The following is a 21,000-nucleotide window of genomic DNA, read 5'->3' on the forward strand; positions in this document are numbered from 1 at the left end:
AACATTAACTGAAAAATATCAACACAGAAAAAAATATTAATTTGTCTCTCTCTCTCTCTCTCTCTCTCTCTCTCTCTCTCTCTCTCTCTCTCGTGGTTTCGAACCCTCAAAATGTTCTTCTTTAACTGGTGATATAATAACGCATCTGTCACACTTTAAGCTAAAACAACAAGATTAAGATGATCCAAGATGGCGTTAGTAGTACACTGAGACTCTACCTTGAACTATATGACGTTTCTGTTCAGCTTGAGGAGATAAGAATTTAGGTTGAAAATGTCTGATAATCTGATCCCAGAAAGTTGATCAGTAGTAGTCTGGCCGCTGATCAATAGTCACACCATTGACTTAAATGTTATGTCTAATCACCTCCCCCCGTCTCTGCCCGTCAGCCTCTCAGTTGCTGTTACCTGAGCAAACATTCGATACCTGTCTTAATTAAGGTATTAGTCACCTGTAGACACATAACTTGTTACCTGGACGAAGTAAAAGCTCACTCTTGAGTTGTAACACAGAGAGAAAATATTGAACCTTTTGTCAAATATTTTAAGATAAACTCAAATAAATGACATTAATATAAACAAGTAGAAGTAAATAGTTTATGAATAAATTTAATTCAACTTAATGGAGATATGAGAGAATAAATGCTTGCTAGATAATTTATTTCTATCTAATGAGAATTCCAGACAACAGATACATCCACATCATTCATCATCATAATTTTTTAATACATTTTGAGAGATACAGGTTGTGGATTTATTCTCCTCGGTGATCTAGGAATAGTTCTCTCAGGTGCTGGAGAGAACCTTGATCACGGGGTGTGTGTCTCTCTTACACGACACACAGTACATAGAGAGTTTGACGATCACACGGCTCATCCATAACAAGTCAGCGGGGTCCCATGGTGGAGAACAGTGAAGAACAGACTGGGAGGTATTGAAGAACAAACTGGGAGGTATTGAAGAACAAACTGGGAGGTATTGAAGAACAAACTGGGAGGTATTGAAGAACATTCATGGAGATATTGAAGAACACAGAGTCTGAGAGGTATTGAAGAACAGTTTAGGAGTTATTTAAGAACACAAAACAAATATGTTATATAAAATGATAAAAAGGTGAATAAATGAATAGACATAGAGAGTGAAGTGAGTAGGGTGAGGGTGAGGGAGGTAGAGGTAGTGAGGGTGAGGGAGGTAAGGGTGTTCCTGGAGGTTGACTTCTGAGGGAGGAGGAGGGGCCAGAGATGTGTGTTTAGTGAGGTGGTGGTGGTGGAGGTGGAGGGAGGTGGAGGTGGAGGGAGGTGGTGGTGGGGTGGAGGTGGAGGTGGTGGAGGTGGTGGTGGAGGTGGAGGAGGTGGAGGTGGTGGTGGTGGTGGTGGTGGTGGAGGACCCTTAGTAATTAATGGAAAGAAGATATTCAGTTTTTAGGACATTTTAAAGATAGATTTTGGTTGTGGTTGTTTTAGTTCACTCAGGACAGACGAAGGTTAATGCTAAAGAATATAAAGGGCATAGAAGAGCTGACGTTCAAGACTTGTGAAGACTGAGAAAATAGTTAACACTTCCCGAGTCACTAACTTTAGTTTATTCTCAGATAATTACTTAAAAACATCTGACCGTAAACACTTGTGACACCCAGGTGACGTCATCATCATATTACGGACTTCAGGATTTTTTCTGACTAGTGATACTGACGAAGAATCAGCACTCTCGTCCGTCTGCGTCTTCTCCAGGCAGCTCCTCGGGTTTGCAGCCCACAGATGCTCCCACCTCGAGTTTGTCTCGTGAGTCATCGGCTTTACCTGACGTGTCTAGAGAAGCCAGCGGACCTGAGGCAGCATGTATGTCCATTGTACTTAAAGGATCTAGTGAATCCACTGTACCTAGTGAGTCTACTCTTGAGGGCGCCTCGGAGTGATGGTGTGTTAGGCTTTGGTCGTCTGAGTTATACGCCGAGAAGTGTTCTCCTGACGCTTCTGGTATGTCGCAGTCTGATGCTGGGTCCTGCATCTCGTGCTTGGTCTGTAGGTGAAGAGGGTGCCGGATGTCCTGGGGTGTGGGAGGGGGAGTGGGAGCCCCTCTCAGGAGAGTGCCTGGTGAGGGCGGGCCGCGGTCCTCGGGGCGGGAAGGAGCCAGGATGCTCTCAATAGAGAAGGTCGGTCTCTTGACGGTGGTCTCCTGCGGCTGTGTCCGCTGCTCCTGCCCGGACTCACCCACCACATCGATCTCGGGCTCCGGCTTGTGCTGGTTCTCGTACTCGCGTCGCAGCTGCTCGAGGGTCACGTGGACGCCCTTGAGAGCCAACTTACGTTGTTGACGCTCCAGCTGCTTCAGCATTTTCTTCTCCCGACGGAGTCGTTCCCGGCGCTCCAGTTCGTCAGGAGGGATGGGCTCCCCGGAGCAGGACTGTGGGTGGGCGTTGTGGGCGGGGCGCCCCGGACCCTTCCTCGTGTGTTCTTTCTTACGCCACTTAGCCCGTCGGTTCTGGAACCACACCTGCCGAATGACAGGCCAAATGAAAATTTTATCAGGATCTGTTGAAATGAACTCAGCAATACTGTATATTGACCATAAGTGAAAACAATAACAAATTATTTATATCTACGGTGTTTAACTACAGCTACCATCGTTGTGTGGAATATACAGAGGAGTAAATTAAAATATAGAACAATAAAGAAGAATAAGAGGAGGTGTAGCCTCTATAGAGATAAGAGAGTGTTTCCTTTACTCTTATTACAGTACAACTACACTGTGTACAAACCTTCTGTAATATGAACAACACATACTGGCCTTCACTCACACCTATAATGTGTCGAAACTTATCCCTGAAGAACTGCTTTTGACGTTTACATTTAATTCTGCCGTGTTGTGAGTACTTGTTAAGGAGGAGTAGTAGATGTAAACTGTAAACACCCGTGAGGTGTAAACAGTATTGTTTGTATATATAATAGTAACACTGTCTTACTCTCCCTAACTCGGCACAGGGAAGAGGAAAGTACAAATATTGATAACAAAATGAGTTTCTAAATTTGTATCTTGTAAATCAAATAATCGCTATAAGTACTCTTAGGTCTACGTGGCACTACGAGTTAACTTTAGAGTTTAATAATGTTGTGTGCCTTTGTATGTAAGGCTGGGAGTAGTTACAAGGGACAGATTGAAATCGTTATTTGACTGAGACGCTGTGCATGATGGTGCCTGGTTTATGATCTAGAGATGTGTTCGAGTCTCAGTCAATACTCACGGCGACTCTACTCTGGGTGAGTCCCCCCCCAGTAAGACTCAACACTGGTGGGTAAGATACTCACGGCGACTCTACTCTCCGTTAGTCCAAGCCTCATGGCCAGAGCCTCCCTCATGAACACGTCGGGGTAGTGAGAGGCCTCGAAGGCTCGCTCCAGCTCCTCCAGCTGCCAAGAGTTGAAGTTGGTCCTTGACCGTCGCCGCTTGGCCGCCGCGTCACCGTCCACGCTGCCGTCCTCACATTCTGTCAAACATACAGGGACATTGTTACAGCCTGTCTATCTGGGACACTCACACACACGCCACAACCTCGGACACGTGGACACCGACCTGGCCGTTATGACACACCCGGGGACACTGTACATCTTCTATCGGGTCGAGTACATGTAACACAGCACAACACAGCACAACACAGCACAACACAGCACCACCAAGAGCATCCATATATAAACCTTGACAGCCGCCTTGGGTCCATCACCAGCTCCCCCTCGAGAGTTGTTCCTCAGTCAAGTCTTTCGTCCACTCCTGAAACTGTAGACAACACCCACCTGTTGACGCTGACCCAACTCGAGGTGTGGAGTCCATCTGGTGTGTGCGTCTCTGACTCCTGTGTACGTAGTGGTGTATATGTGTGTACGTATAGCGGTGTATGTGTGTACGTAGTGGTGTGTGTGTGTACGTAGTGGTGTGTGTGTGTGTGTACGTAGTGGTGTATATGTGTGTACGTATAGCGGTGTATGTGTGTACGTAGTGGTGTGTTTGTGTGTACGTAGTGGTGTGTGTGTGTACGTAGTGGTGTGTGTGTGTGTGTGGTGTGTGTGTGTGTGTGTGTGTGTGTGTGTGTGTGTGTGTGTGTGTGTGTTTGTTTGTTCACGTACGTATGCATATGTTTATATGCGTAGTCAGGTGTATAAATTTGCTAGCTATTGTTGCTTTACATATACACGTGTGTGTATTAGTAATGTATGAGTGTATAGGTGAGTATTGTCTCGTGTTTACAGGTGTCTGAGAGCACACACACACACACACACACACACACACACATGACACACCTCCTTCACCACCAAATATTACTCTCCATCGTTTTACTCATCACAGTGTCAAGCTGTGATCACGACACTTTCAGCAGCCATTTTATTTCATCACTGTGTTTAATTCTTCATCAGGAGGTTAAGAAGTTATTATATATGTATGAGTAATATATAAATTGTCTTCTCACCAGGTGTCTCTAGTTTACCTGTTATCATTATTACCGCCTCCATCACCGTCAACGATATCTTAACAATCCAATTAACTAGATTTGTTGAGGACGCCATTGTTTGGGAGAGTTTTGTGGGCCATGGCCGTTTCTCGTCCATCTTACAAGGCCTCGTCATCATCTTGGCCACGCAGGTTGAGGGTGGGTGGCTTTGTTAGCGCTATGTTGAGCCAAACTCTTCACACACCTTGTCCCATCCATCAGCACGTTATTACCGGGGCTTTAAAGGGATGTTCTATACCCCTTCACAACACCCGGCGAGACCCACAGACCCACACAATGGAGCCAGCTATCTGTGGTGGGGCGGCTCTCTGCTTCTCTTATTAATCCAAGCCAAGAAGAGTTACCCGCGGAGGTTGTACGCCAAGATGGATGTATCACTAATAGAACGATAATGGCCCTTGTGGCGGGTGTGTTTACGTGTGGCTCATCTGTTTACCGGAGCCGTCGTCCACAACAAAGCCGCGGCCTCCTGCTACTAGACAATCACGTCGTATAAATCGTTCCGTGGCGTCTTGCCGATACGCTGCACAATGGTTTATTTGTCCGCATGTGTCTCGTAACTCAGTCGCTGACGCACTGTGTGTCGTCTCGTAACTCAGTCGCTGACGCACTGTGCGTCGTCTCGTAACTCAATCGCTGACGCACTGTGCGTCGTCTCGTAACTCAGTCGCTGACGCACTGTGCGTCGTCTCGTAACTCAATCGCTGACGCACTGTGCGTCGTCTCGTAACTCAATCGCTGACGCACCGTGCGTCGTCTCGTAACTCAGTTGCTGACGCAATGTGTGTTGTCTCAACTCAGTCGCTGACGCACCGTGCGTCGTCTCGTAACTCAGCAAATTCAGTCAGCAGCGACGCTAAGGTTCACCCAGTCGTCGACACTCCGAGTGTGTGTGTGTGTGTGTGTGTGTGTGTGTGTGTGTGTATGTGTGTGTGTGTGTGTATGTGTGTGTGTCCCGCGGCCTCAATTATCCACTGAGGTAACCAGTTATTAAGATAAACCTGCAGGTGAAGGAGGTACAGTACAGAGGTGCCACACCACTAGGCACGTTACCTGACCTGCCTCACAATGCACGGTTACATTATCCTCGCTACTTCTTTATGGCGTGAGCTAAACACGGGTGGCCCATTACCCCTCCCTCCCCGGGGCCTCCTGAAGGTGCTACAGGATGATGGACCCCCACATTACACCTGACAATCCACACAAAACAGGATAATCTGCGGAAGATATTACCTGATCGGTTCCAGTCGTCTTTCTTTATGGCTCAGAATGCAATTTGTTAAACTTGTCAATTTTTCTTCCTTCTCTGTACTACTACTATTAATATCTCTCTTTAAAGAATAAGAAACACTGTCACATATCGACACAGGTGGATCATGTATCATCTATCATGGTATTGTCAGGTAACTCAGGTAAGCTAGTATTACCTTCTTCTGTCCCCTCCTGCTATTAATCTCTCGCCTGATATAAAACTTTACAGAACGAGAAACGATACGTAGCCACAGGTGGGTCGAACATGATCATACATACCTCACTCATCATAGGTATAGTCAAGTAAATAATGCCACAGGTGTTACTTTACCTGTATAAGGCTTCATTTTGATTACACACTCAGTTTAAGTAGCGTCTTAATCTTCTTCAGTGGCTCGGCTATCACTCCCTATCCTTATATAAAAGATAAATAAGAATAAATAACAACGAAACATTATTACCTTTACGAATAACACGAGACATACGAGACTGTCTATCATCTATCTCGGTATTGTTAGGTGATATGAACACGTCTTATCTGTTCTACCTGTCTCATAACCACACTCTACCACATACATCTATATCAACTTATTGCCTCAACCTACTCTTTATTATCTCCTATAGTCCTATTAATCTCACCTTTTATAGACATCCACTAAAGAATGAGAAGGATTGTAAGATATCAAAACGATTTCATCCACAGGTGATCAATAATACATCTCAGGTGAGGGATATGTGTCTTACCTGTGTCTCCGCGTGTCATTGTCCCTAAATAAGTCTTTCTAAGCGTTCATTCTTGTCATCAAATGGCTTTAACTGAGTATAATGTTTTTATTTTTTTCTTAGATGGGTCTGTTATTCATCTGGCCGTTTATATAAAGCAAAGGGGAATGTTGTTAAGACGCCCAAGCGATTCGTGACACGCAGGTCGTCTGGTATGTGTGTGGGGTACGGGGGGTTGTGTGTGTGTGTGTGTGTGTGTGTGTGTGAATAACAAACACACACACACACACACACACACACACACGTCCCTGCACACCTAATAATAATGATAAATCACCTCTACTTGTGTCATAAATTTAGCGATACAAAAGGAGTCATTTGTAAGTAGCTCGACCATTCATCTCATTATTACAGCTTGGAGGAAATTGCTGCGGGGAGCATGAGTTTCCTGTCAGAAGCTCAGTTTGGCGTCACCACTGAGCAAATAATGTGTTAATATTGGTGGTGTGTGTGTGTGTGTGTGTGTGTGTGTGTGTGTGTGTGTGTGTGTGTGTGTGTGTGTGTGTGTGTGTGTGTGTGTGTGTGTGTGTGTGTGTGTGTGTGTGTGTGTGTGTGTGTGTTTTTGTGTGTGTGTGTGTGTGTGTCACTTCACAAGCCCAGTCAGTGTCTCTCTCTTCCCTCTCTCCTGTTGCATCCGTCATCACATCTTCCTCCTCTTCTCCTTAGTCTTTTCCCTCTCTCACTTATCATCCTCCTCCTCTGAGTTATTCACGCCTTTATCTATCTTTCACTTCCACGTCACCTCCTTATTTTTGTATTTCTTATTCTCAGCATTTTATTTATTTTATACATTCTTCTCCAACCTTTCATTCGCCTCTTAATAGTAATAATAATAATAATAATAATAATAATAATAATAATAATAATAATAATAATAATAATAACACTAATAATAACACTAATAATAATAATAATAATAATAATAATAATAATAATAATAATAATAATAATAATAATAATAATAACACTAATAATAACACTAATAATATTAATAATAATAATAATAATAATAATAACACTAATAATAATAATAATAATAATAATATGTCCGTAGCCCCTCGTAAGATATCTAATATACTATAGGACTAGCCGTGTGTCTGTCTGTCTGTCTGTTTGTGTGTGTGTGTGTCTGTTCTGGGCAGCCGAAACGGCACAATCGTTTTTCATCAAACTTGGTGGAAAAATCGCAAAAAAATTCGTAGAGTGGAACAAACCTCGTCCCATATAGATGGTTTCTTTAGGAAGCCATTAACCATTTTATTTACGCGGGAAAACGATGCAAGTCTACGGACTTGGCGCACCCTCATTCGCTGGACTCTGTCAGCCCACGATTGCAGTTATCTACGGCTCCCTCCTCCTCCCCCCACTTTTTTCTTAGCCTACTTTTTTTTAATGTTGTTTGGATTAGTAAAGGAAGGAAGATGAGTAAATAGAAGAATAAAGAAGGGGAAACAGAAAATAGTTAGAGATAACAGGTGGGGGGGAGCTGAGTTTCATCATGCGTCTGGATGCGCAGTTTCAACGTTACCAGACGACCTTACAGCTACAGTGTATACTTATTCCTGTGGCTGACTGTTCATGGAAAAGGAGAAGAGATAAAAAGATAATAACAGGAATGCATGGAGAAGATGACTACAATAGACACAGGGTGAATATAGACAGTGAAACAGACAGGAGGTTGACAAAAATAGACAGATTCATACATGCACAAATAGACAATATGGCAACTAACATGACAGACAGACAGCTGACTGACTGGTTCACATTAGACAAACAGGCAGACACACGCCAACAACGGATAAGACAGACAGATTTGACGACACAAAGAGTACAGACAGACTTACAGTCAAACACCACACAGACGAACAGACAGTTGGGATGGCAATAGACAGGACGGATAGACTTGAGACAGATTAGAAGGCATTTATAAACCAAGAACAACACCAAATTGACCATAGCTGCGTCAGTGAGGGTAGGAGGTCTTACATCCACCAGCGTAAATAATAAGACGTGGTGAAAACTAACACCCTCGCACGGAAAGAACATGGATGGTCGGTCAGTCATGTGAGATGGGCCTAAGACTGACTAACGTAGATGATGACTATGATGACTTAACACAGATGATGACTTAAACAGATGGTGACTAATCTAACCAGAATCAAGGTCACTTCTCTTCATAATATAATTTATCTCGGAATGATCATCGGTGATTCATAATATTTTTTTCTTTTTATGATTTTAACCTCTCCTTATGGCGAATATTTCTTAAACTAATTATTCTAACCTTTAATTTATTCCTTCTTATAGTATATTAGATACTGTACATATCACGACCACGACCATGATTATAACAACCACGACCATGATTATAACAACCACGACCATGATTATAACAACCACGACCATGATTATAACAACCACGACCACGATTATAACAAGACCATGATTATAACAACCGACCATGATTATAACAACCACGACCATGATTATAACCCACGACCATGATTATAACAAACGACCACGATTATAACAAGCACGACCATGATTATAACAACCACGACTTGATTATAACAATACGACCATGATTATAACAACCACGACCACCACGACCATAATTATAACAACCACGACCATGATTATAACAACCACGACCATGATTATGACTAGCACGACAGATTATAATAACCACGACCATGATCATAACCACAACCATGACAACCACCACGACCACGACCATGATTATAAATAACCACGACCATGATTATAACAACCACGACCATGATTATAACAACCACGACCATGATTATAACAACCACGACCATGATTATGACCCATGATTATAACAACCACGACCATGATTATACAACCACGACCATGATTATACATGACACGACCATGGACCATGACCATGACCATGATCATAACAACCACGACCATGATTATGATTATAACAACAACGACCATGATTATAACAACCACGACCATGATTATAAACCACGACCATGATTATACGACCATGATTATAATAACCACGACCATGATTATAACAACCACGACCATGATTATAACAACCACGACCATGATTATAAATTAACCACGACCATGATTATAACAACCATGACCATGATTATAACAACCACGACCATGATTATATAACCACGACCATGATTATAACAACCACGACCATGATTATAACAACCACGACCATGATTATAACAACCACGACCATGATTATAACAACCACGACCATGATTATAACAACCACGACCATGATTATATAACCACGACCATGATTATAAATAACCACGACCATGATTATAAAAACCACGACCATGATTATAACAACCACGACCATGATTATAACATAACCACGACCATGATTATAACAACCACGACCATGATTATAACAACCACGACCATGATTATAGTAACCACGACCATGATTATAGTAACCACGACCATGATTATAACAACCACGACCATGATTATAACAACCACGTCCATGATTATAACAACCACGACCATGATTATAACAACCACGACCATGATTATAACAACCACGACCATGACTATAACAACCACGACCATGATTATAACAACCTCGGTAAACTGTACCACCGGACTCGCCACCGGGCACGAAGGGTCCACGATCACTTGTAAAGTGCTATGCAGTGTAATAAGCCTGCAGACGTTTTTGTTTACTGCCGATAGCTTTTGTAAGTACCGGCATCTGTCACATATTTTCATTCATCTACGTGTTGTATCCGATCATCTACGTGTTGTATCCGATTATCTACACGTCGTATCCAATCCTTTTACAAGAACGCAAATTATCCAATCATTCACTCTCATTGAACAGCGTTAGTTGTTTTATTCTAAACAATTAGTACTGTAAGATTAAAAGCGTTAGTGAGATTAGTGGCGTTAGTCAGATTAGCGATATGAGTTTAGTGACGTTAGTGAGATTAGCAATGTGAGTTTAATGGCGTGAGTGACGTTAGTGATGTGAGATTAGCGATGAGGGTTTAGTGGCGTTAGTGAGGCGTGAGATTAACGACATGAACGATACTAGTGATGTGAGATTAGCGATGAGGGTTTAGTGGCGTTAGTGAGGTGTGAGATTAACGACATGAACGATACTAGTGATGTGAGATTAGCGATGAGGGTTTAGTGGCGTTAGTGAGGTGTGAGATTAACGACATGAACGATACTAGTGATGTGAGATTAGCGATGAGGGTCTAGTGGCGTTAGTGAGGCGTGAGATTAACGACATGAACGATACTAGTGATGTGAGATTAGTAATAGCATGATATTGATGCTAGTGCTGTGAGATTAGTAACGTGAGCGAAATAGCAGTGTGAGATTACCGACGTGAGTGAGATAAGTTTAAGTATGAGTATAAATTCTTGTTTATGTATTATTATATTATTTCAAAACGAATTTCCAGTCTGTATTTATCAGCGACGTCTATATAAAGTAGATAATTTACTTCTTTCTATAAGTTTACGTCAGGCATTTTGAACGATCATTGATCACTATATAATTAACTAATAAAGCACTAACATTTCCTATACATACAGAGGCCACAGTAAATACCACCATTAATGGGGCTATTGATTAATTTAGCCAAGCTTATAGGAACAGAATTACTCTCTGGCTCATTGGTCGTTTAACACACAAAACAGCAGCAATATTTGAAAGACTCCCCTTGAGAATGTCATATACCACTTACTTATTCTATATATATTAATATTTCTATGTAATCAATGAACACTGTGTGGTGTGTAAGAGTAATCCATTGTCGCTTCTATCATTAATAAACATTCAATATATTTCTATGCCCGCCACCTCTCTCATAAATAAGTGTCTTGTATGGACGACGAAAAAAGTGATTTGCATATCGGCCCCTAATTTCCGTTTTCTATGAGGAGGTGGGGAAAGAAAGACTGGCTAAAGGGGTCCTGAGAAATATCAATAACAGCTAATGTAAACTGGACGAGAACGAGGCTCGGGGTCTCTCATTATCTTATTGACCGCTAACAAAGCCTCTGATTCCTTTATAGTTAATCTCTAAGACAAGAACGTGCCATTAAAACGCTCTAGAAACAGTCTTTAATGAAGATAGTATATATTATTTTGCCAGTTCTTGTCAACATGCGCTGACTCGTAGAATGATCGGGGAGTGAGTAATAAAGACGGCCGGGATTTTGAGGCCGTAAAAATCACGTTCTCAAGTACATAGAAAATTCAGCCTTTACAGTAGTGGTCCCCAACCTGTACACGGGCTCCGGGACCCCCTTTTTTTTTTAAGAGTAAAATTCATGAAGTATGGATTAACTTGATACAACTGTCGTGTACGGGATGTGTATACGTATTTACCCCAGACCGGGCCCAGAGAGAGAGCCAGCCTTCTCACTGGGGTAAATACACACGTCCTGTCCAAGAGTAAATGTAAAAAAATATGTAACTAGTAACAGTTAGACGTGTAAAACTGTTTCTTGAATGCAGATCCAAAGCTTTGGCGCCCTCCACTATATTTACAATGATAAATGTGGCCCAGAGCCTACAGAAGGTTGGGGACCACTGGTTTAAGACGCCCGTGTTTTAATGCACAAGGAAGTCAATCTACAACATAGGAAGCCCATGTTTTGAGGTACAGAAAGGTTACTTACTCACAGAATTCTTAAAACAAGATGCAATATGATGGTAACGGAGAAAAAAAGGAGATAGGACTAAATTAAAAATAAATAAATAATAGCGTTTGTAGTAACATGAAATCACAGGAGACTAATTTACATGTTAACAACTAAGGTCTTTGAGTGAAGGTATATATCTTTCTGTACTCCAACAACTCCACTAAATCAAACACACAGACAGAAACTATATTAAATGTTAAAAAATATACAACTTTGACTACACAATATATAAGTGACTGTTAGAATGAGTTAACGCCTCATAAAAGTAACAGAACACAACGTCAATTTCGTCACTAAACAAAAATAAATAAAACTAAGAATATCTATTTTTTCAACACGATCTCTTGTGAAGAAATAATAATCAAGACATTTCACTAACATTCTCTAGGGTATAAAAACACACAAAGAAAATTCTAGTAGCTACCATTCTATTGTTCCCGTACACACAATATATAAACAGAAAGAACTACCATACGACAGTAAACACTAGGCTATCCAGTTCTCGCTTCATTAAAGGAGAGGAAAACATTACCTGTTCAACGCATCAATAAAGTAAAAAAATGATCCTCGGCGGGAGGCTATATCAAAGTACGATATTCTAAAGACTGTATAAAGGCATTCAAATATATACTCGAGTACTCTTGTCATACAGATGGAAGCTTTCTGTACTCAGTAACTTACGACAGACGTATTTTTGTAGTGTCAGTGAATGTCGTTTTTTTTTTTTTACGATTATTTGAGAATTTATTGTATTCATGTGACGATATTGTAGTAATACCGTCCACAAGATTATGATTAATTTACGTGGGATTAATATTTTCATTACGCTTTTAATTCAATCTTAATTCGCCGTTAATATTGTGTTTTTTAATTGAAATTTGTTATAGTTTTTCGTTTTTAATAAGAAATAAAAAAATATACTTCTTTTAGTATTTGTTCACTGTAATTAACTGTTTAACCTAAAATGGGGAAAAAAAAAGGCAACGTGACCAGTGTTTAATTTGTGCTGGGACACGACGCTACGGAGTTCTGGCGCTTTTATTTTGCACGAGTAAATTGTAATTGTAATCATATATCGCTAAATACTGCTATTATTACTATTTTTGTAATTTCTTCGCAATGTGCCTTTATAGGTCTTGGCAATACTACTGTAAGTGCTTCGCTAGTTCCGTGGGCTCGGCCGGTATCTGACTCTGGCTCACTCAAGTTGCTCCACTTCTTATCTTACAAATTAACCTCTAACCATAACTAATTTTGAAATGCCAAATGGTTAAAAATAAAAAATAAAGTAATTATCCCGTCCTTTTCCTTCGTTTTATCATTTCGTACTTATTTTTAACTTCTTATTCTACTGTTTTCCGCTATTTCGGTGCACAGACCGAGTAAATGATCAAATACACTAGAGTCGCGGCGGTACTAGAGGCTATATAATGGTAAAGAAACAGTGGCAGACATAGAGAGAGAGAGAGTCTTACCATGGCAGGTTGTGGAAGAAGTATTACCATGAGTCGTCGTTTATTGTGGGTACATAAACTCTAAGACCTAAACACTTTACATATTTAACAATTTATCAAGAAAATCCTTATAATCTGACCAAGGTTAGAGTCAATAAGATGTCATTTACATGTCCAACGAGAAAATATATTTACACGTCGACACTCATTTAAGCAGCCAACATCAAGACTTTTTTAAGTGATGTGAAGGAGATCACTGTCCAGAGTTCTCGAGTTTGCTTGTTGGACATTTACCCAGGCAAATTAATGCTTATTTAGTATACAATCTTTTGCATCTTATTCCAACTGCTCGGGTGTCATAAAACAGATGATTCGTTTAATAAAAAAAATATATAAGTAAGGTTTGGATATTATTCAACTGTGTGTTTAAAGTAGCGAGATGTAAACAAACTTTGTAAAGAAAAAAATATTATTATTCTTTCGTTATAAAATGTTTAATAATATCCAGAAAGCTAAAAAAAAAAAAAGAGAGCAAAATGTGTATAGTTTGTATCCGCAATTAAGCATATATATTATTAATCTATCCAAAAATAGATATATAATTATAGTTGGTGAGTTGTTGTTGACGGGTGAAGCGGGCTTATGACACAGTACAGTCCCCAGTGTTGCCAATATAGTGAAGAGGGAGACCTGTGTTGGCTTTACATGGTACACAGTGCATGAAATACAGTGTAACGTGATATATCCTTCCTGCGCATGAATTCATACTAATTTTAAACTAACTTACCGCTACATTCGTGTATATTAGGATTCAGAATATTATGTCGCTTAATTTTGGAGGGAAATTATGCTAAAATTAATTTGATTTTTTTATAAGTGGACGAATAGTAGAAAGATGACATTGGGAGATTTCTATTAAGACAATGTTTCAAGGGCCACTGTTGTCCTCTGGTGTGGGTAAATAACAAGAGAGAGACTATAGCAAGTGTGAACAATATCACTGAGAATCCAACCTACTTTTTTTTTTCCTCTCTTATAAACTTTTATCTTTTAATGTGGAGTTGGCATCGTATGTATAGTTACTTCTTGCAAATATTTCGAAAAACCACGAGAAAAAAATTATTAAAACTTCGACATCAAGTATTTTAGTGTCAAATTCTCTCTCTCTCTCTCTCTCTCTCTCTCTCTCTCTCTCTCTCTCTTTTACGACCTAAAGATTTACTCATTAAGAATCGACAAATATTTAACCAACTGTAATAAATGGTAAATTATTTTGTTGTTATGACGGTGTATGAGTGAGACACGTGACAGTCAGTCCACGTCTCTTATGGCTTACTGTTTTTCTTATATTTAGATCCACCAATAGTAAAAATACATAAAGGGAGATTAATCTTCTTATTGGTTGATGTGTCGTATGTGATCTCACGGTCAAGACGCTACGACTGACTGACTCCGTAATCGTTGAGGGCCTGTATGACGTCATAACATGAACAACAACGAAATGAAAATTCACAAAAGATAATTAGTGTTTTATTGGAGTTATAAAAAATAGTAATATATCACCCCCTCCTCCCACACACACACACTTCTTAAATTCTGTATATTATTTTACGGTTAGGTTAGTTTTTTTCCAATGGTGATTTCTAACCCGGTACAGATAACAGTACAACAAAAACAAGTGAAGTACGTACATTGTTTGTTGTAATTTATTTATTTTATCTTTGTTTTTCTTTGTTTACGTGTGAATTCGTCAACAAGGAACTATACACATCCAGGGGCCATTGGGGAGAGTGAGCCTCTACACCCAGACCACGACGGATGACAACCCAAGGAGAAGGGTGCATGGAAGAGGAGGAGGAGGGGTTGTGAGGATGAGGCTGTGTGAAGGAAGACGAAGAGGAAGATGCTGTGTGGAAGAGGAGGAGGAAGATGCTGTGTGGAAGAGGAGGAGAAAGAGGCTGTGTGGAAGAGGAAGAGGCTGTGTGGAAGAGGAAGAGGCTGTGTGGAAGAGGATGAGGCTGTGTGAAGGAAGACGAAGAGGAAGAGGCTGTGTGGAAGAGGAGGAGGCTGTGTGGAAGAGGAGGAGGAAGAGGCTGTGTGGAAGAGGAGGAGGAACAGTCTGTATGGAAGAAGAAGGGGAAGAGGCTGTGTGGAGGAGGAGGAGGAGGAGGAACTCACAATGTTAGGATGGTGGAGGAAGTTAGGTCCCTTTTATGATAGTTAACAACAGTAATACAACTAATAACTACGGTATTACACAATGATAGTAACTATAACAATACAAACAGCACTTACAGGTAGCATCTACGGGCAGCTCCTACAGGCAACTCCTTTGCGTAGCCTCTACAGTCACCACAGGAAGTACATACAGGCATCATTATTCTTAATCAGTGCCACCTTCAAGCATTTACTACGGGCAGTAAACCCAAAGGCAACTTCTACAGTCATTACTACCTACAGGAAGTTATTGCAGACAATATCACCTACAACTAGTACTTGCAGGCACCTTCTACAGGCATTACCTATAGACAACACTTTCTGGCAGCACCTTAGGTCAGCACTTAGAGCCAACACCTACAGGCAGAACCTACAAGCAGCACCTACAGGCAGAACCTACAGGCAGAACTTACAAGCAGTACCTACAGGTAGTAACTATAGCCAACGCCTACAAGCAGTTTCTACAGGCAACACCTACAGGCAACACCTACACCGTGAAGAGTTCGGTTTTCTGGTCATATCTGGAAAGGGAAAACTGAGCCCGTCACAGAATTTTCCCGAAATAAGAATTGGGGAAAATTGGGAGAGTTTTGTGGATGATGGTAAAGAGGGATGCTGGAATGGTGGGATGGATGGAAAAATGGATACTAAGATGGGAGAGGGGTGCTGAGGTGCTGGGATGGTGCGAAGGATGCTGGGGTGCTGATATTAAGTCGAAATAATAAGTACCACCATACGTGTCTGTACAAGGTTGAATTAGAGGCCGCTAAAAGAAGTAGACGACATTGTTATTATTAAGTAGGCACGGTGTAGCCTAACGCGGGAACAGCCACCAGTCGCAAGTCACAACGGGACAAAACAACGTTGGAATGTTTATATGAATAGCCAAATAGATCTCTAATTATTTTCTTTATCAAATTAATACAAAGCTTCAGGATCAGATAACAAAAAAGATATAATAAGACTGTATTGTACTTGATAAATAATACGAATTGCTGTATTTTTTTGTAGTAGTGTAAATGGTTTGTGTGTTAATTTGATGTGAGAGATCTTTAATGTCGATTAGTGAAGTTTCTTGTCTATACGGGAGAACAAATCGACGCGTTGATCATATTATGTGTTTTGGTGCGGTTGTGTCTTATCCTTTATCATTATATCTCTCTATCTCATTACCGCCGTCACAGAGTTTTGTTGAGTCTGTTTCTCTGTTTTGAGTGTACAGTGGGAACGCTCGCCTGATATGCTGTACGGCTGGTGTTGTGTTATTGATGTTTGTTGTGGTGAAAGTTTTTGGTGAGAGAACTGGAGCCGTGTGTTATTGAAAGAGGTGATGGTAGATAGTGAAGGAAATGAAGGTAGACGAAGTGAAGGAAATGAAAGGAGACTTAAGTGAAGGAAATGAAGGTAGATGAAGTAAAGGAAATGAAAGCAGACGAAGAATTAGAAAGCAATCAAATTACCTCCTCAAAATTATAAATTCAAAACCACACCCTCGCCTGCCTAGACAAAGACTCTTCTGCTGTAGTTACTCCCTCCTTCCACCACTCTCAAGGCGTTGTTTATACATTACAAACAAAAAATGACCACTGATTATTTTTCATAGCATAATTGACCACAAACTATAACTAGGTGACCAAGGCTATTAGCATTTGAATTTAGAGAGACAAAATAGCCGTAAATAGTCAAATATTCCAACTAAAGGAACAATAACGTGGTGATTTAATAAGGCATAAATTAATGAGATAAAGAAAGTTATTTACCTGTATTTACCTGTGTTTACCTGTCATCTCTAGAGTACTCACAGGTATGGCATCAAAACACAATATCAAAAACTTTAAATTCTTGACATTATCATTAAACTCAGGTGACAATTTTTTTTTTCTTATATGAGATCCTCAGCACTTGACCTCACACCTGACACGAGTTACCTGGCGACCAGTTTAGCCTGAGTGATTAACAAGGACATAAACAGAATGCCTCCAGAACCTCGTAAAGTAAAGTAAAAGGATTAATATTGACTCCACGATGATCAAGATAAACAAAGATAACATAGAGATTTCTGAAGACATTAAGGTGCATTTTTTTATAAGGTGTAATAGGTTGACCTGAAGGTGTTTACAAGGCTGTTACCTCTATGGTCAGTCAATTGGGGGGGGGGGGAGGTCATTACGTTACTCACACTTACCATAATTCTCACGCGAACTTTGACCTAAGAGATGAAAATATTACCATAAAATAATAAATACCTTTGATCTTACTCATCATACATACCGTTCATATCATACAAACCATTCATACTTATCATACTGCCAATCATCCTGTTGTGACGTCATCTCTACAGAACAGTGACGTCATCAAGACACATTACGTTCATCAGAGAAAAAAATGCTACAGTTTTCACGTTGGTCTGGGCATTATTGTGAACTTACCCGTACTGAACTGTGTAGTGTGGAGAAGTCGATGTGTCCCTACTGTTGGTATTATGTACTTGTTAAACTACCCAGAGTATTGTTATTGTTATTGTTGTTGTTGTTGTTGTTGTTGTTGTTGTTGCATATAAGAACATTTTAGATATAGTAGTGCCCAAAGCAACCAAGCATAGGATACACAAACACACAAACACACAAACGAGTATACACATAAAATCACAAAGACAATGACATACACATGATTTTTATAACCATACATGTCTATACCATATTTATCTTTGAGAAATACACACACACACACACACACACAAGGAGGAATCATGTATGTATGACTTGTAAACGTACACAGAGTTCCCATTACACGTATTTAGTATAAATATGTACATGAAGTCTTAGCATATATATGTACACGTAAGTATACACGACAAACGTACACATATATTAGCCACAGGTATACACAGGAGATAAAATGTACACATGACAGCCGAATAAGTATACGTACACATAAAGTATTCATGTGGTTATTGCAGTCAGGCATGTACACATCAAAAGTACATGTACACACTACATATACAAATATACAACGAATACACACATATATACACATGATACATATACACACACATGTACACATAATATACAAAATACACACAACACAAAACACACACACACACACACACACACACACGTAAATTACTTGTCATACGTGAGGGCGCCCGAACACTTAAATGCTCATAACAGTTTAGGACATACACACACATGTACACATCAGTCGCTTACGTGTACACAACAGAACAAAATACACACAGTACATATTAACCTACACCAATAGCCATACACATACACACCCATATATACACATGAACTATACACGTGCACCCGAATAACACACACACACACACACACACACACACACACATACAGTATAGCCACTGACATGTACACAACTGACACAAACCTACACGTGACAAAACATGTGTACACTACTTCAACATAGGTACACGTGAGAACCATAAATGTACACACAAGAACCTAACTGGTGCACACACGAGAATCACATTGGTGTATATATATATATGAGAGGCACACACGTGTACATACAAAAACTACACTCATGTACACACTAGTCAGGTGAGCCCGCTGTAGGAATACACACTAGAGCCACACAGGTGTACACACAAGAGTCAGACTGGTGTACACGAGGACCAGACACGTGTACAACCACTAACCTTTACCATCGTCAGGTTGGTGTTGGAGGTGACGGTCAGGAGAAGGAAGACCTCGGCCAAGGGTGGGTCCTCCGGGGCGCATCGACCCCAACATGGAGGTCTGTAGATTGAGGCCCCACGGGTACATGCCCATGCCCCCGCCCATCATCTTCAGGGCGTGAGGCATGGGTGGGGTGAGGGTGAAGGGGGGCACGCCCATGGGTAAAGGGACAGGTCTGGCCAGCTGCGACAGCACGTGGACGGGGTGCAGGTAACCGAGTCCTGGCAGGTGGAGCTCCCCCCTCAAGCCTCGGGGCTCACCCATCACGCCCACGTCCACGCCCGCGTCTCAGGCTCTTGATCCACGCCCGTGCCGTAGCCACGCCCACCTCACCTTTCGTATACGCCCGTGCACCTCAATGTCTGGGTCCACGCCCAAGCCTCAGCTTCAACGTCTATTGTCTTTTGATACACGCCCACCACCTCCTTCACGCCCGTACCTCGGCCTCTTGCTCCACACCCACAGGACACACCACGGCTGTTACCGCGGGCGTGACGCGGAGTTCAAGTCGAAAAGTTCTCACAACGCCAACGTGAACGGCGTCGTGCGGCGGTGGTGCTTAATCCACTCCACGCCAGGCACCGCTCACACCACGCGGCGCAGAGCTCGCTTAAGTCAGTCCACGCCACACCACGCCCACCTCCACGCCGGGTAGTTGAGGTCTCCCAACACCGTCCAAACACAAACCTCACTAAAACCTCCTCACACTGTCATGTCCGTCTAAGTGAGACTCGCCCGCAGGTGGCCGCGTCCAGGTTATATCACCAAGGCAACAAAACTTGTCAACACTTGCGAAAAGAAACTTTGAAAAAATATTTAGATCGTCCAGGTGAAGCGAAATAAACCAACTTGTATTGGTTGAAGGAGTTCGCTGGCTGCCTCGTCTGTGCCACTTTCGGGAAACACTCTAAATAGCTGTTAACATTCGGAGGTGGCGTGAGGGGAGGACGCGGGGGGTGCTGTGAGGAGGAGGAGGAGGAGGCATGGAGGCCCCGCGGACGATCATAAACTCTGGCGCGCCGTTGTCGTGTCAAACCATCTGGCGCGCCCCTCGCCGCTCGCTCCAGGTGCTAGCGCCGACAGGGATCATGTGAGAATGAAATATAACAAGAATCATCCATGCCTCTTGTTACAATCATAACAGGGTGTCAGTGAGCAGCCGAGATCACACGCTAGCTCCGCCCACTTCCCCCCAGCCAGCCACTCACCACTCGCCCTCCCAGTCTCGTCGACCAATCACGCCTGAGGGGAAGGGCCTAATCGATTTCTCCCTTTTATCATGGTGAGAACAAGTTACACATGATTGGAAAATGCTTAACGCCTTAACGCTCCACCATTGTTTATAAAACCCACGAACCCAAACACCGTATTTACAATCCCCCCTTTGACGGTAATTAAATC

General features: G+C 41.5%; 1 protein-coding gene across 3 annotated transcripts; it reads right to left on the minus strand.

Moving 5' to 3' along the window:
* Window positions 1–1,330: 1,330 nt before the first annotated feature.
* On the minus strand, window positions 1,331–20,679 carry LOC121855220 (homeobox protein HOX3-like). Of its 3 annotated transcripts, none has more exons than XM_042350097.1 (3): window positions 19,566–20,679; window positions 3,305–3,483; window positions 1,331–2,492 (listed from the first exon to the last, which is right to left on the minus strand). In XM_042350097.1, exons 1-3 carry the CDS (start codon window positions 19,861–19,863, stop codon window positions 1,698–1,700), a joined length of 1,272 nt encoding a protein of 423 aa, XP_042206031.1. In that variant the 5' UTR covers window positions 19,864–20,679; the 3' UTR covers window positions 1,331–1,697. The 3 variants fall into 3 exon arrangements, with proteins under 3 accessions (XP_042206031.1, XP_042206041.1, XP_042206023.1); XM_042350107.1 differs by having other exon boundaries at window positions 1,331–2,480; window positions 19,560–20,679; XM_042350089.1 differs by having other exon boundaries at window positions 19,560–20,679.
* Window positions 20,680–21,000: the final 321 nt, after the last annotated feature.

The sequence above is a fragment of the Homarus americanus genome, unplaced genomic scaffold, assembly GCF_018991925.1.
Source record: "Homarus americanus isolate GMGI-L3 unplaced genomic scaffold, GMGI_Hamer_2.0 scaffold1024, whole genome shotgun sequence".
Classification (NCBI taxonomy): Eukaryota; Metazoa; Arthropoda; class Malacostraca; order Decapoda; family Nephropidae; genus Homarus; species Homarus americanus.